Below are 17,126 nucleotides of genomic sequence, written 5' to 3' on the forward strand. Positions count from 1 at the left end.
ATGTGGGGGGTAAGAAGAATACTCAGCTCTCAGAGTTGTGGTGAGAATTAAATGAGGCAATGCATAAGCTCCTGGTATCATGCCTGGGGCCTTGTAGACACTCAATATACCCATTATGATCATGATTGATTATGGTTATGATTATGATTATATTGACTCCATGGCTTAGCTGGAAATGGCTAGCTAGATTGGCAGGAGAGATCCTGGAAATGGAGAGAGAAGCTGGGGTACTGAGTGATATCGGGGAAGATAAGAAGCTTCTTTGCAGTGGGAATAGATGCTCCAGCTTGGAGAGAGGACCTTTCTGTTTCCCCATGAGCTGGGTAGTTGAGCCACTTCTGGCCTGCTTCCCTTATCCCATCAGACACAGCTTGATCCAGCCTCTATCCAATTTGTTCCCTGTGGAACCCTGCAGCTAGCTGCCTCCCCCAGGAAGCCTTCCAAGCCTGCAAGGACTCTTGCTGACCCACCTCCTCTGGATTCCAGGACCCTTACTTACTGCTGCTCACCATGTGCCACCACCACGCATGCATCTGGTCTCTCCCGCTAAAGCTATAACGCACCCCACCCAGCCAAGTCCAGGTAAGCCCATGGCCAGCCCTCACCAGTGGATGGCCTGGTCTGTGCCACCCTCCACCCCCTTCTAGCCCTGGGGCTCATGCAGAGCCACGTGGCAAGAGAGAGAAGGCGTAATTACCGTGCAGGCTTGGCCCCCACCCAGAGGAGCGTGCGCAGGGCGATCCTCTTGTGCAGGTTCCAGCGCTCCACAGCCACGGCCATAATGAGGCCGCCCAGGAACAGCATGTTGGTGTCCTTCATGTACTGGACACACACCTGGAGCGTGGCACGAAGGCCTCATCAGGACTGTCCCTTGCCACACACTAGAGCCACCCAGTCCCCAGATGCTGACTTCAGGGACAGCTTGGAGTGGGGATGCAGGCTCGAGCGGTGTCTCCCTGCCAGGGAGAATCCACAAATGAGGGTTTTCCGGTCACCCCCAGGCCTGTGCGACTCACAGGGGGGACTAGAGAAAGAGAGAAGGGGAGAACCAGAAAGTCACCAGGATCCCCTGGGTCTGCTCACCTGCCTGGAGTCCAGAATCTGGAAGAGTGGGAAAAGCAAGACAGGCATGAGAGAGGTGACAGCCAGAGGGATGACTTCTGTGCACCAGTAAATGGCCATGAGGATGATGACGTAGGCACACCTGACAAACTGAAGAGACAGTCCTGAGGCCTCGGCGTGTGGCCGCCTCCCTCTCCCCACCCCCAGAGCACTCCGGACGGCGGCTGGCATGGATTGTCAAGACACAGTGCTGATCTCAGTGGGATTCCCCTCAAAGTCATCCTGTTCCCCAGCCCTGGTCAGCACAGCTTTCCCGGGTCAGGCCAGGGATCTATTCGCAAAGGACTCCTGCCCCATTCGCACCCCTCCTCCCTGCCTCCCTCCTTCCCAGCTGTGTGGTTCTAGGCACGTTCTTTCATCTTCTCAAACCTTGGATTAGCTGCCTCTCAAAAGAAAAGATCAAGAATAGGACAAGGAAGAAAAGGAAAAAGAAGGAGAAGGAGGAGAAGGAGAAGGAGGGGATAGAAGAAAGAGAGGAAGGGGGATGGAGAAGGAAGAAAAGAAAGGAGGAAGAGGAGAAGGAAAAGAAGAATAAAATACCTGGTTTTTTTGGTTTTATTATTATTTTATTTTTGAGGTGGAGTTTCGCTCTTGCCTCGCCTAGGAAGCCATTGTTCTAAGAGAAGTGACTCAGCAACGGAAAGCCAAATACTGCATGTTCTCCCTTATAAGTGGGAGCTAAGCTATGGGTATCCAAAGGTACATAGTGTGGTCGAATGGATACTGGAGACTTAGAAGCAGACAGGTTGGGATGGGAGGGAGGGATGAAAAAACTACATATTGGGTACCACATACACTACTCAGGGGATGAGTGTGCTAAAATCTCAGACTTCACCACGATACAGTTCATTTATGTAACCAAAAACTACGTGTACCCCTAAAGCTATTGAAATAAAAATAATAATAATTATGTGATCAAACTAGCCACCTCCCTAGGTTGTTTTATGTTTCATCAGCTTTTTTTTTTTTTTTTTTTTTTTTGTGACAGAGTTTCGATCCTGTTGCCCAGGCTGGAGTGCAATGGCACAATCTCAGCTCACTGCAACCTCCACCTCCTGGGTTCAAGTGATTCTCCTGCCTCAACCTCCGGAGTTGGGATTACAGGCACCTGCCATCACGCCCTGCTAATTTTTGTATTTTTAGTAGAGACGGGGTTTTGCCACATTGGCCAGGCTGATCTCGAACTCCTGACCTCATGATCCGCCCACCTCAGCACCCTAAAGTGCTGGGATTACAGGCGTGAGCCACTGCGCCCAACCTCAGAGTTCCTTCTTAGATGTCTCCCTGCGCCTCCTCTATAGTCTGGTTTGCGCCCTTCCTCTGAGTACCCTCCCCAGCCATTAGCATATGGGGTTGTCACTGTTTCCTCAACTGTCCTTCTACCACCACAACCAGTGCATGACTCGAAAGCACAAACAGTACAGTGAGTCCTCACTTAACATCATTGATTGGTTTTTGGAAATTGCGATGCGTAAGCGAAACAACATAAGCCAATATTCCCATAGGCAAATTGCTAGAAACAACAGTTAAATTTCTACAGCATATTTCTGGTCACAAAAACATCACGGAGATCTTAAATAAAGACCAAAACACTTCCAATATTAAACACTGAAGGGAATGTGAGCTATACATATACTTAAGAAACATTGAAAACAAGTTAGATAATTATTTACCCAGTTACAGCAGGTCAGGGTCTTGGGTGACCAGAGCCTGTCCCGGCAGCTCAGGGTACAAGGTGGAAACCAGCCCTGGACAAGATGCCATCCCATTGCAGAATGCACACTGACACACACGCCCACGCTCACTCAGACAGGGACCATACAGACACTCCAATTCACCTAACGTGCACAGGTTTGGGATGTGGAAGGAAACCATACTAGCCAAAGAAAAGCCATGTGGACACGAGGGTAATGTGCACACTCCACACAGACAGTGGCCCCAGCCAGTAATCATTTTCTTTTCTTTCTCTCTCGCTCTTTTCTTTTTTTTTTTTGAGACAGGGTCTGGCTCTGTTGCCCAGGTGGGAGTGCAGTGGCACAGTCACAGCTCACTGCAGCCTCCATCTCCTGGGCTCAAGGGATCCTTCCTTTTTTTTCCCTCCCTCATCAACATTGTAATGAAATGATATTGAATGAATCAACATTATTCAAGAACCTGCTGTATTTGTAGATCACCGTCCTCAGCATCCAGAACAGGCCCAACACTTAGGATATCTTTGCAAATTCTTGCTTATTTATTTATTTATTTATTTATTTACTTATTTTTGAGACAGAGCCTTGCTCTCTCCCCAGGCTGGAGTGCAGTGGTGCAATCTTGGCTCACTGCAGCCTCTACCTCCCGGGTTCAAGCGATTCTCCTGCCTCAGTCTCCTGAGTAGCTGGGACTACAGACAAGCGCCACCACGCCAGGCTAATTTTTGTATTTTTAGTAGAGATGGGATTTCACCATGTTGGCCAGGATGGTCTTGATCTCCTGGCCTCAAGATCCACCTGTCTCGGCCTCCCAAAGTGCTGGGATTACAGGCATGAGCCACTGTGCCCGGCCATCTTTGCAAATGCTTATTAAAGGAATCAATAGCATTCATCTGAGTTTAACTCTGACAATGCTGCTGAAGAACAGATGCACCTGTACGCAATCCCTGCTTCTCATCACCCAGAAGAGCATATGTATTATTTGCACAAAACAGCGCAGGAAGACTTGGAAATTCTTTGTCAGGGTTGTGTTATCAGCCACAAAAAAATAAATCTTTTTTCAGCATCCCACGAGCAACCCAGGGCACCTCCCTACTGGGAGGCAGGGTCCCTCAGCCTTGGCACACTGACATTTTGGGCTAAATGATGCTTTGTTGTGGGAGCTGTGCACTGCAGGATGTTCAGAGCACCGCTGGTCTCCAACTATGAGATGCCAGTAAGACTGTCTCCAGGTGGGACAGCAAAAAATGTCTCTGTACTTTGCCAAAGTTCCCCTGTTGTGGGGCAGGGTGAGGGCAGGAGAAAGGATCAATGCTGGTTGACAGCCGCTGAACTAAAGGCGGAACAGCAGCGTGACTGGAAGCCCAGGCTTTGACACCAGACAGATACGATTGGCGCCCACTGTCAGCCACTGTCTGGCCTTTGGCAGCCACTAACTTCTTTGGGGCTTGGTGTCAGGGGTGTACCCTGGGCAGGCCATGAGAATGATCCCTCCAGGGGCAGACAATGAGAGGGCGCATTGGAGAGAATTTTAAAACAATAATATTAGCTAAAAATTAGTTTGCTCCTTACTATCATCAAGTGATAGCAATTCTAAACAATGTCGCTCATAAATTACTCCTCCTGCTCCCAATCCTGGTCCCTGTCCCCTCTTGTTTCATGTCTTCATCTGCAGATCGTGGATTTAAGAGTGCTCATTCTTCCCATATGGCGCACAAAGTCCTCGGTAACTTTTGATTCTCTAAACTTAGAAGCAGTAGGTGGCGTGCGTCACCAATGTACACTGTGCGTTCCTGGAGGAGTCAAGCAGACCCACTAGGAAAGAGGACAAGACACAAGGTTAACTGCCCCCTCACCTCCGCGCCACTGTTTAGAAGCCCAGTAGGTACCTCATCCCTGAAGTCAACAGGCTTGACCCCCCTAGTCTAGAATGCCTCCACAGTGTCAAGGGAGAGGGCAGGATGGGAAGCAGATGTTAGAAAAGTTCAACATTAACAAGGCAGGGTGTCCTGACACACCACTTAATGAAAAAATGCAGGCAAAACCTACTGTGTGTGTGTGTGTGTGTGTGTGTGTGTGTGTGTGTGTGTGTTTGGGAAGAGAGAGAGAGAAGAGATTCATCTGGAAAGATGTTCATAAAAATGTGAATAACTTATGGGATTTGAGGGTACTTTTATTTTTACTTTATATCTTACAGATTTGCAAAAAAGAAACCTTTTACATTTTAATAAAATAAGTGATACAATAAATCTATCATTTATTTCATTAAATTTTTTTTTTAATTAAAAAAAGACCCAGAGAAAGGATAGAGAGAGTGGAGCAGAGATGAGGCCAGGAGGGAATCCAGGTGGAGACAGGAAAACTGGAGACAGTCGGTGAGGAGAGGGGCCTGGGTGTTGGCAGAGGGTGGCGTGCCCTGGGAGTCACCTCCTGGCAAGGACTGTGTTGCTCAGGCTGCCAAGGTCCTCCCAGCTTCTCACCAGCTTCCCAGCTGCCCTGCCCGTGCTGTGTACCCTCTGGGTTTCCTTGCACAATGGGGCGGCCATGGAGGGTGGAGGCAGGGTGACCAAAACTGGCACAAAGGGAAAAAACAAGAAGACAAGGTCCAGGGTCCTCACCCAACCCCGTCAGAAGGAAAGCTCGTGAAGTCAGCCTTTGGAAGGACTCTCCCTGGGTTCTCTTCTTCCCCTGCCTGGTCCTCACTCAAAGGACAGCTTAATCTCTCTCTCTCTTACACACACACACACACACACACACACACACACACACACTGAGTTAGGGTTTCCAGTTCAGGGTATGTGTGTGTGTGTATGTGTATGTGTGTGTTAGTGTTTTTTGTGTTTTGTGTGTGTGTTTGTGTGTCTGTGTTTGTGTGTTTGGGTGTGTGTTTGTGCGTGTGTTTTTGTGTGTGTGTTTGTGTTTGTGCGTGTGTTTTGTGTGTGTGTTGTGTGTGTGTGTCTGTGTGTGTTTGTGTGTGTGTCTGTGTGTGTTTGTGTGTGTTTGTGAGTGTGTGTGTGTGTGAGAGAGAGAGAGTGTGTATGTGTGTGTGTGTGAGTGGGGTCTCCCGTGGCAGGAAGGTCAGCCAAGCTACTATAATCATTCCAGGGAACATCACTCCCTACCAGCAGAGCTGAAATCGCAGCTCTCCTGCCTGGCTACTTCCCCTGGACAATAACGACCCCAGACTTCTTGCTACAGAGGAAGTGTGGCTGCCCACAGTTGGTGTGGCAACTGCACAGCCTCCACAGTTGGATCTGCTGTCCTTGACCCATCCAGAGCCTGTGCTAGGCCCACCCAAGGGCTCCTCCCAGTCTCCCCCTCCCCCATCCTAGGAACTAACGTTAATCCCTTTTGATTCCCAAAGCCTTAAAGTGTCAGAACCAAACCACCTAGCCCCATTGTACAGATGAGAACATCAAGGCCCAGAGAGCACAGGCATTTGGCTAAAGTCACACAGATGACAGAATGGTGGAAGTCCAGTTCTCTTGCAGGTTGGCTTCCTGACACCCCAGTGCACTCCCTTCCTCTAGAGCTCCCCCCCAGAGCATCCCCTGAAGAGCTCCTCTGTTTCCCAAACCTGCCTGGGGAGGGGAGGTGGGGAGCTGGAGGTTTCCTGTCTGGGCTGAGAGTGAAAGGGCTGAAAGAAGGAACGAGGAAGGAGCAGCCAGCAGCCATAAAAGGCTTCAAAGGGCTTGGGCCTCTGCCAAACTGGCTGTGCACAGCCCAGTGGAGCCTGCCCCCACCCTGCGGCCAAGGCCATTCATTCTCTCTCTCCCTCACAGAAGCATTAGGAGACTAGGGCCTGGGAGGAAGCTTCCCTACAACTCCAGGTCCTGCCACCCAAGGCGTGAGCTCTGGGAATGTGTCCCGCCTCCTGCTACAGCCCCAGCAGGCAGGAGGCAAAGCAGGCCAACCCCGACCTGCCTGCAGCCTGGAGCAGGTTTATGAATCAGATGTGGCTCTCCAGGTTGGAAGGAATGTGGATCATAGATAGAGACATTAAGGCCCAAGGAAGGGCCAGAGAGTGGCAAAGACAGCGCAGGATCCATGTGGGTGATGATTTTTTTCCTGTAGGTCCCTCCTGACGGCAGAAGCCACCTACAGCTTGAAGTCTTCTTTGGCGAAGGGAAAAGACAGGAGAGAGAGAGGGAAAGGCAAGCTCCCAGGTTCCCTGTTGGCGCAGGTGGCATTTTGGGAGGAAACAGGGTTATGCACTGTGGGAGATTCGATTCGGAGCCAGGGGCTGAGCCTAAGGCTGGGATCTGTGTGGCTGAGATCTGTGCTCACTTCGAGGTTTCCGTGCTTGCCTGGACGGCTCGTGCGCCCTGGGATCTGTAAACCCCAAGGGTGGTGCGCCCTGGGGTCGCCATGCCCCTCGGATTCTTTACAGGGCACCTCCCATCCGGCACCTGGAGCTCCTGAGTGCGCGCGCCCCGGGAGAGCTGTGCTCCCCGCGAAATCCGTGCGCTCCAGCTCAGGGCTCCCGGGATCGGTGCCCGTTAGTGGGCACAGGACGCCGGGTGTCCGAAGGGCTGCCTGGAGATGCAACTGACCTTGGCGGGCATCAGAATGACGAGTGGCAGCAGCAGGAGCGGGGTGACGAACAAGATCACGAAGGACTTGAACTTGGAGACATAGCTCAGCGCCGAGGCCATCGCGCGGGAGGGAGACTGGCGGGCGAGACGAGTGAGGGGCAGCTAGAGGCGCCGCGGGCTTAAGAAGGGGCCACAGTCCCCGGGGATTGGGGAGGGGGCGGTGACAACTCCGCCCCGCACGGGGGCGCCTCCCCGCGGCCCTGGGGCGGGGCCACCCCTCGGGGTCGGTGGGACGCGCCTGCCCCCAGTTCTGCCACCCGGCGGCGGTGGGAGGCGTCTTTGGACTCCAACGCTTCGGGCCAGCCCTCTAGGGGCAGCCTGGGCCCTAGCATCTCGCGCTCTCCAAGCCTCTCCTGCGCTGCCGAGGCAGAGGTGCGTCCCGGAGCTGCCAAGAGGGGCGTGTTTTGGTCACTGGTGCTGCCCGCTTTGGCGTAAGGCGCCCTCCCGCGTCCGCACCTGCTCTTTCCTGGGCTCTGAAGGGTCCCGGATGAAACTCTCTGCAGGCCTCTGGGTCTCTCAGGTCTATCTCCCCGATCTCCCTCTCCTTTCCATCTCCTTACTTCCGCCCCTACCGTGTCTATCCGAGAGGTGTCCCCCCACGCCCCGCGCCCTCCGCACTGCGGGCCTCGCTTCCCGGTCCCCCCTGGCTTCCTCGCCACGTCCGCCCCACTCTAGGTGCAGGACCCCTTTTCCCCGCTCGCACTCTCCGGCCCGGAGCTCCTGGGCGATCGCACAGGGAAGCGAGGCCACTGTCCTCCTCTGTCCCAGGAGCTTTCGCGCTCCAGTGGACGCTGCACCCCGCAGACGCCCGGCGGGCAGATGCGGACGCGCGTCTTGGAGGGGCCCCACCGAGCCTCAGCAGCCGCAGCTGCCCGCCCGACCCAGGTCAGAGGGAAACGGAGGTCTAGAGAGGAAGGGACACAACTAAGGCGACACTGAGACAGTCGCCCATGTATTCATTCAGCCCGCCAGGCAACAGACAGGTGCCGAGCACCTCTTCTCCGCGAGGCCCTGTTTTGGGCACTGGAGACACACGGATGCAAAGACATCCCCACCTCTGTGATTTTCTTCTTTCCTCTCCTCTGCCTACCTCTCATTCTGCAGCTTCCTTTAGGGGAGTCTCATCCATGCTGGTGGCTTAACCACAGCCGACTCCTTAGTGATTACCATCCTCTGCCTTCAACCCAGCCATGATGCCAGAGTCCCAGATGTCCAGCCTTCCGCAGACTGGACGTGTCTCGGCCCGAAAATTCAACACATCCTGAATCAAGCTCATGAGTTCCTTCCTGTGACCTGCACCCAAGGACATGCATTCTCCCAAGCCCCTCCTGCAATTGCCTCCCTCCTGTCCTTTTCCCTTTGTAACGCTCATGCATATAGCCCTGGGTTTTCCCGCCTTTCCTCTTGTCCCCAGGGCACTTAGCACAATTTGTACCCCTTATATTTATTGGTGTAATTTTTACTTTTTACTTTTTTATTTTTTAAGTGTTATTTCATTTTTAATTGACAAATGATTGTCTATATTTACGGGGTACCATGTGATTTTTCAATGTGTGTATAATTGTGGTGTGTTCAAATCAGGCTAATGAGCATATTTATCACTCAAATATTTATGATTTCTCTTTTTTTGTTTGTTTGTTTGTTTGTTTGAGACAGAGTTGTGCTCCTGTCACCCAGGCTGGAGTGCAGTGGCGCAATCTCGGCTCACTGCAACCTCTGCCACCTAGGTTCAAGCGAATCTCCTGCTTCAGCCTCCCAAGTAGCTGGGATTACAGGTATGCACCACCACGCCCGGCTAATTTTTTGTATATTTAGTAGAAATGGGGTTTCACCATGTTAGCCAGGCTGGTCTCGAACTCCTGACTTCAGGTGATCCGCCCACCTCGGTCTCCCAAAGTGCTGGGATTACAGGCGTGAGCCACTGCGTCTGGCCCAAATATTTGTCATTTCTTTGTGGTGAGAACATTTAAAATATCTTGTAGCTATTTTAAAATATATGACACATTATTATGATGTAATTTCTATTTACTGTCTGTTTTATTCATCACCATCTGTCCAGTTAGTGCCTTTCTCAGTGCCTAATCCAGGGTGTGCACTCAAACCTTTTTCTCTGGGATGCATGAATGAGAGCAAGTAAACAACTTCAGTTCTTTTTTCTTTTCTTTTTTTTTAATTTTACTTTAAGTTCTGGGATACATGTGCAGAATGTGCAGGTTTGTTACATAGGTATACATGTGCCATGGTGGTTTGCTGCACATATCAACCCGACATTTAGGTTTTAAGCCCCACATGCATTAGGTATTTGTCCTAATGCTCTCCCTCCCCTTGCCCTCCAACCCCCTGACAGGCCCCCGTGTGTGATGTTCCCCTCCCTGTGTCAATGCGTTCTCACTGTTCAACTCCCACTTATGACTGAGAACATGTGGTGTTTGGTTTTCTGTTCCTGTGTTAGTTTGCTGAGAATGATGGCTTCCAGCTTCATCCATGTCCCTGCAAAGGACATGACCTCATTATTTTTGATGGCTGCATAGTATTCCATGGTATGTATGTGCCACATTTTCTTTATCCAGTCTATCATTCATGGACATTTGGGTTGGTTTTAAGTCTTTGCTACTGTAAATAGTGTGCACGTGTCTTTATAGTAGCATGATTTATAATCCTTTGGGTATATACCCAGTAATAAAATTGCTGGGTCAAATGATATTTCTGGTTCTAGATCCTTGAGGAATCGCCACAGTGTCTTCCACAATGGCTGAACTAATTTATACTCCCACCAACAGTGTAAAAGTACAACTTCCGTTCTTAATACAACTGCTTCCAAAGGGATTCACCAGAGCATGGACTCTGAGGCTAGAGTTCCTGGGCTTATATCTTGCCCTAGCTCATCCTGGCTGTGTGCCTCAGACAAGTTGCTCTCTATGAGCTTATCCTGTCATAAATGGAGATAATAGCACCAACTTTGATTTTAAATGGCTGTTTTGGAGATTATATGAGTTCATGCTCAGAGAGTGCTTAACTCAGTGCGTTGGCATATAGTCAGCTGTTAGTAAATATCCATTCTTGCAATTGTATGCAAAATACCCTGATTGGTGAGGCCTTAAGAGAAGGATCCACCAACTCTGCCTAAGTAATGAAGGAAGGTTTCACAGAGGAGGTGGCAGAGCTTGCAGTGAGCCATGATCGCGCTACTGCACTCCAGCCTGGGTGACAGAGCCAGACTCCGTCCCCAAAAAAAAAAAAAAAAAAAAAAAACTTAATGGCTAAGTAATAATTTGCCAGGCAGCAGTGGAGGATAGTCAAAGTTAGCACCAAATGAAAAAGAATATTAAGATTGTTAAGAAAAATTCCAAGGCCAAAGTGCTACAACAACAACAACAACAAGCTAAATAAATGGAGAGATTATACCAAGTTCATGGATAGGGAGACCACACATTGTAGGACTATCCATTTCTCTCAAATTAACCTATAAATTCAATTCAATTCCAATTAAAATCCCAACAGGATTTTTAGTTAACAAGCCTAAAATTCAGGTAGAATAGCAGGTAAGCCAAGAATAATTACAACACTTCTGGAAAAACATGGGGGAAATTGCTATTTAGACTTCAAGAATGACTAAGTTGTAATAGTTGATGTAATCATTAACTATTGACATGAGGTTAGAAAAAGAGTAGAATAGAGCCTAGAAATAGACCCATGGTTGCATGGAAACTTTATTTACAACAGAGATTGAGTGATCTATCCAAAGTGTACTCTCAGTTGCTGGATCAATTAGTTTTTAGCAATATAGACATTTTTCTTTCACTAAGTATGCTAAATACATGTAGGAGAAGTTTGAGCATAATTTCTAATAATAAGGTTATTTCCGATTTTTTTTTTTTTTTTTGAGATGGAGTCTCGCTCTGTCACCCAGGCTGGAGTGCAGTGGCACAATCTCGGCTCACTGCAACCTCCACCTCCCGGATTCAAGCAATTCTTCTGCCTTAGCCTCCCGAGTAGCTGGGACTACAGGTGTGTGCCACCACGCCTGGCTAATTTTTTTTTTTGTATTTTTAGTAGAGATGGTGTTTCACCATATTGGCCAGGCTAATCTCGAATTCCTGACCTCATGATCTGCCCACCTCGGCCTCCCAAAGTGCTGGGATTACAGGCATGAGCCACCACGCCCAACCTATTTCCGATTTTTTAATTTATGAGTCTTATTTAATTATTCCCAAGAGCTGAACATGAGTTCAATTTATGCACACAAATTTTTTTTTACCAAAGAAAAGCCCTGCCTGTTGTCATACTTCTACTTCACAGATAACTTAAAATTTTAGCGACATATTTCATTGCACTATAAAAAATGAAGTAATGAAAAAGAAAGTGCATCCGAATTTATATCTTGTATTGGTAACTTACCATAAAATGCATAAAGTATATTAGATCATGATAATTTTGTCTTGATGTGGCTACTTTTAGTAACCTATTAAGGGAGGAGACCACCCCTCATATTGTCTTATGCCCAATTTCTGCCTCCAAAGAAAGAAGTAAAAACTAAAAGGCAGAAATGAAATCCACAGGCAGACATACCAGCGCCATGCCCTGGGCCTGGTGGTTAAAGACCCACCCCTGACCTAACCAGTTATGTTGTCTATAGATTCCAGGGATTATAAAAATCCCTGTCCTGTTCTGTTCTGTTCTGATTACCGGTGCATGCAGCCCCCAGTCACATACCCCCTGCTTGCTCAATCGATCACGACCCTCTCACGCGCACCCCCTTAGAGTTGTGAGCCCTTAAGAGGGACAGGAATTGCTCACTCGGGGAGCTTGGCTCTTGAGACAGGAGTCTTGCCAATGCTCCTGGCCGAATAAACCCCTTCCTTCTTTAACTCGGTGTCTGAGGTGTTTTGTCTGCGGCTTGTCCTGCTACACTGTTGTCAGATTGTCTTCTGAATTTCTCAGGTCTTACAACAGTATTTCTAAAAATATAAATCCAAACATTAGAATATACTTCTCGAACACAAAAATAAATTATTCTCTAACTTACAGTATGTTACTGATCTACATAAAACTATTTGGGAATATTTAGTTATAATGGTACATAGTATGTAATCGTGTGATGCCACTTTTTTCCCCACTTGAGAATCATTTAATACAATTTTAATCTTAAAACTGAGAGAGTAAAAACCTACTTTTTTGGTATAGAAATTCTAAAATGTGGCGTGTTACATCCATTTGACCTCAGGTTCACTTTGCAGTTATTGGAGAAATGGCAGATGGCAACCCTCTGTACTATTTGGTAACACCTGATGAGTGAAACTATTTCAAAATAAAAAGCAGTTTTAATTTTTGGCAAATAAAAAATATACCTCAGACTGATGAATTCAATTCTTTCCAGCTTTTTTATTTTTTATTTTTATTTTATTATTTATATTTATTTATTTATTTATTTATTTATTTATTTATTTATTTATTATTTTTGAGACAGAGTTTCACTCTTTTGCCCAGGCTGGAGTGCAGTGGTGCGATCTTGGCTCACTGCAATCTCCGCCTTCCAGTTTCAAGCGTTTCTCCTGCCTCAGCCTCCCGAGTAGCTGGGATTATAGGCACCTGCCACCACTCCCAGCTAATTTTTGTATTTTTAATAGAGACGGGCTTTCACCATGTTGGCCAGGCTGGTCTCGAACTCCTAATCTCATGATCCGCCAGCCTTGGCCTCCCAAAGTGCTGGGATTGCATGCATGAGCCACCACACCCGGCCCCAGCTCACATTTTATGGCTGATATTGGTAGCTAAGAAAATTGTGATACTAGGCTAGGCACTGTGGCTCGTGCCTGTAATCCCAGCACTTTGGGAGGCCAAGGCAGGCAGATCGCTTGAGTTCAGGAGTTCGAGACCAGCCTGGGCATCATGATGAGACCCCCATCTCTACTAAAAATACAAAAACTTAACCAGGTGTGGTGGGAGGGTCGCTTCAGCCCAGTGGGTGGAGGTCGCAGTGAGCTATGATGGCTCATTGTGATGAGATCGTGACATGCAGACAAGCCAAGAAGTGCAGCAGGTGACTAGGATTTTCTTAGATTTTGGATGCTTTCATTTGAATTTTACTTATTTAAACTCACTTAAGTAAGTAAGTTTATTTACACTTACTTGGGCATGGTATGTGAGTATTTCTATGGACAGAGCAGCTCCATTGGTCAATAGAGTAGGCTTATCAGGTTTTTTTCCCCACATTTTAACTTGGGAACACTGTTTTATTTGTAAACAAGCTTTGATTGCTAAAAAAGGCAGGTCCTGGATGTTGTCAATAGAAGAGAGTATTGGTCAGCGTTCCCTGGGGTAGACTTACAGCTACTATATTTATGGGGGTGCTGCAAGTCAGCTGGGAGTCTGTGGTTTGGCAACTCTGCTCCAGGCTGTAGGGAAATGGGGGGGGGGGGGGCTCCATAGTCTTCTCGTTCTGTACTGTGGAGGGGCTTCACCCAGATTGAGGAAGCAGAGGCTCTTGGGGACATGTTCTCATGACAGGAGCCAAGAATGCTGGTGGGAATTTGCAGTACCTCTAAAATCTTCTGCTCAGGGACAGCACGCTCACCTCTTTCACCTTCTACTAGCCAATGCAAGTCTCATGTCCAAGTCCCAAATCAATGGAGTGGGGGAAATATACTCTGTCTACAGGGAGGGGTGGCAAAGGTGGGGAGAATTAATAATTGTGAACAAATAATATAATCTACCACCCACAGTAAATATTATCAAGTCCAGGGCAAGACACTTGTATCTCTCTCTTTAGAGTAAAGTGTGTGAAAATGGTACCAACTTATGTGAGTTAGAAGAGCTCAGTTCTATGAGTTATATACATTCGAAGATGGTTGTCACAGGGATGATAACATACATATTCAAATTGGAAAATGAAATCAGACTCTTTTTTGGGGCAGGAATTAAGTCTGATTCGGATGATTAATTTGACAGTAAAGACTAACTTTGCCAATTAGGGTTTACAGAGGATGCTTCCCATAACCAGCTGAGCTAAATTTGTAGCTCCAAGGTTTTGATGAAAGTATATTTAAAACACATGCTACCAGAAAATCATTTTTCTATTATGTTGGCGAAGGTGTGTTGAAGTTAACATTTTTATTACCCAAGATCTTTCTGACTATACTGGGTCTTAAAAGATGCTTGTCAAGAGGATCAGTTGAACCCAGGAGTTCAAGGGTACAGTGAGCTATGATCACGCCACTGCTCTTCAGCCTGGGAGACAGAGCAAGACCCTGTCTCTAAAAAAAAGAAACAAAAGGAATATAGTGATAAATAAACATCAAATTTAGTTTAGCTTTAATCTGTGGGCGGGGGGGCATGTGATTAAAGAGTGACACTTCAGCTGTATCTGAAGTGTTTTATTATTTGTAACTGGCTATGATACAGAGATGTTTATCATATTATCCTTTATTATTTTAAAAATATTTTAAAGATGGCACAATAAATATTTCTAACATTTAAAAAGGTGCCCACATGCATTTAATACTAGAAATGTATTCATGAGGTGCAAGGTATAAGATAAAGAAAAAAAAGTATTTCCGACAAAATAAGGAGAGCTGATGTCCCGCATACTGAAAATGTAGTCCCCCTCCTACACAATCCCTTTTTTCTGGAAGCAGAGGTTGTTACGTTAGAGAGCAAGAGCAGCCCAGGAAGAAAAGGCTGTACTGTGTGTTTTTCACTCAGGCAAATTTCTTTTTATCACTGTGTATATAAATGACATCTGAATTAAAATGCAAACTTCGATCTCTTTCCAAATTGATGCTGGGTCCAAAGTTGTGTGTCACTGTAGTATTAGTAGCCTTGAATCCACAGTTTCCTTTGGGCTGAGTGAGGTTTCACATTTTCCGCTTCACTCTATTCAGTTCCTTTTTTTGCTGAATGGCATGCAAATCTTAAGTCCTTTTTCCCCCCTCCAGAGGCATTCAGCAATAGAAAAGATGAAAATATTTGTGTTGGGGGGATATCTTTCCATCAGTAAAATGTGCACTTTTTTTTTTTTTTTTGAGACCGAGTCTCCCTCTGTTGGCAGGCTGGAGTGCACTGGTGCAATCTCTGCTCACTGCAACCTCCACCTCCCAGGTTCAAGCGATTCTCCTGCCTCAGCCTCCCGAGTAGCTGGAACTACAGGCTCCTGCCACCATGCCCAGCTAATTTTTGTAGTTTTACTAGAGACGGGCTTTCACCATATTGGCCAGGATGGTCTTGATCTCTTGACCCCATGATCCGCCCACCTGGGCCTCCCAAAGTGCTGGGATTATAGGTGTGAGCCACTGCCCCTGACAAATGTGTACATTTTTATGGCACATTGCATATCATTGTTAAAGATGCCATATAAAGTTTACCTTCTGAATTAAATTAGACGAAGATTTCTTTTTTAAAGAAAATTGTCAGAATCCCAAATAAGACATCTGTGTTGGGAATGGAAGGAGAGGATTAGTGTGAGATATTTCAGAAAAAGACTCTGTAGGACAAATTTTTCCTCTCTACTTGGAAGATTCTCAACAGTGTATACACATTTGGTAACATCTATCTCAACAAAACCCTCTCTTCCTTACACACCTGTCCCTCACCCGTTTTTCTTGTGGCCTTGGTGGCAAAGCTCCTGGGAAGAGTTGTTTATACTCACTGTCTTCACTTTTTCTTCGCCCATTCTCCATTGAACCCATTCCAATCAGGATTGTGCAACTCCATTCAGACCAAGTGTCAAGGTCACCAGTCACCTCCAAATCACTGATCTAATGGCCACCTTTCAGTTTTTATCTCTCTCCCCCTTGGCAGCATCTGTTAATACCAAGCCCTGTCTCTTACAACACCTTCTCCACTTGCCTCTAGACACCACACTCCCTGGCTTTCCTCCCACCATCGCAGTGGCTTCTTCTCAGTCTTTTTTGCGAGTTGAGTTCTTCTGAAACTCCAAACTTTGGAGTGTCCCAGGGCTCAGTTCCTCCCTGATTTCATCAAGTCTTATGGCTTTAAACTCCATCACATGTAGACAGCTCCCAAATGTACATCTCCAGGCCATCCCCAGCCTCTCTCCTAACTCCACATGTGCATCTCCGACAGCCTACTTGACAACTCTACTTGAATTTGTAATGGGCATCTCACACTTAACATGTCCAAAATCACTCCTGAATACCATTCCCCAGCCCAAACTGCAATCTTTCCCATCTTAGTAAATAGAAAGTCCTTTTTTTTTCTAATTGCTCAGGCCAAAAGCACCTGGATTGGGCCAGGAGCAGTGGTTCACACCTGTAATCCCAGCACTTTGGGAAGCCGAAGTGGGTGAATCACTTGAGGTCAAGACCAGTCTGACCAACATGGCAAAACCCTGTCTCTACTAAAAATACAAAAATTAGCCAGGCGTGGTGGCACGTGCCTGTAATCTCAACTACTTGGGAGGCTGAGGCAGGAGAATCGCTTGAACCCGGGAGGCACGGGTTGCAGTGAGCCAAGATCATGCCACTGCACTCCAGCCTGGGTGACAGAGTAAGACTCCGTCTTCCCCCAAAGCACTTGGATTATTCTTGACTTTCTTTCACACCCAGGCTTCCAACCCAGTCCTCTGGGCTCTAACTTCTAAATATATCTATCATGCAATTATTCTCATCACCTCCATGGGAACTAACCTGATCTAGCCTCCATGCCTGGATTTCTAACTGATCTCCCTGCCTTCACACTTACCTCTTTTCAGTCTATTCTC

General features: G+C 47.3%; 1 protein-coding gene across 2 annotated transcripts in view; it reads right to left on the reverse strand.

Moving 5' to 3' along the window:
- SLC13A5 (solute carrier family 13 member 5) overlaps positions 1 to 7,763 on the reverse strand; it is a 28,986-nt gene extending 21,223 nt beyond the window's left edge. The window contains exons 1-3 of one of the 2 annotated variants that reach the window (XM_063700567.1): positions 7,367 to 7,763; positions 1,084 to 1,212; positions 698 to 834 (exon numbers count right to left, since the gene is read on the reverse strand). In XM_063700567.1, the coding sequence (XP_063556637.1) occupies positions 698 to 834; positions 1,084 to 1,212; positions 7,367 to 7,468 (368 nt within the window). In that variant the 5' untranslated portion in view covers positions 7,469 to 7,763. The remainder of the gene's footprint in view (positions 1 to 697; positions 835 to 1,083; positions 1,213 to 7,366) is intronic. The other variant, XM_004058427.5, reaches the window with a different exon arrangement.
- Positions 7,764 to 17,126: the final 9,363 nt, after the last annotated feature.

The sequence above is a fragment of the Gorilla gorilla genome, chromosome 19 (assembly GCF_029281585.2).
Source record: "Gorilla gorilla gorilla isolate KB3781 chromosome 19, NHGRI_mGorGor1-v2.1_pri, whole genome shotgun sequence".
NCBI lineage: Eukaryota > Metazoa > Chordata > Mammalia > Primates > Hominidae > Gorilla > Gorilla gorilla.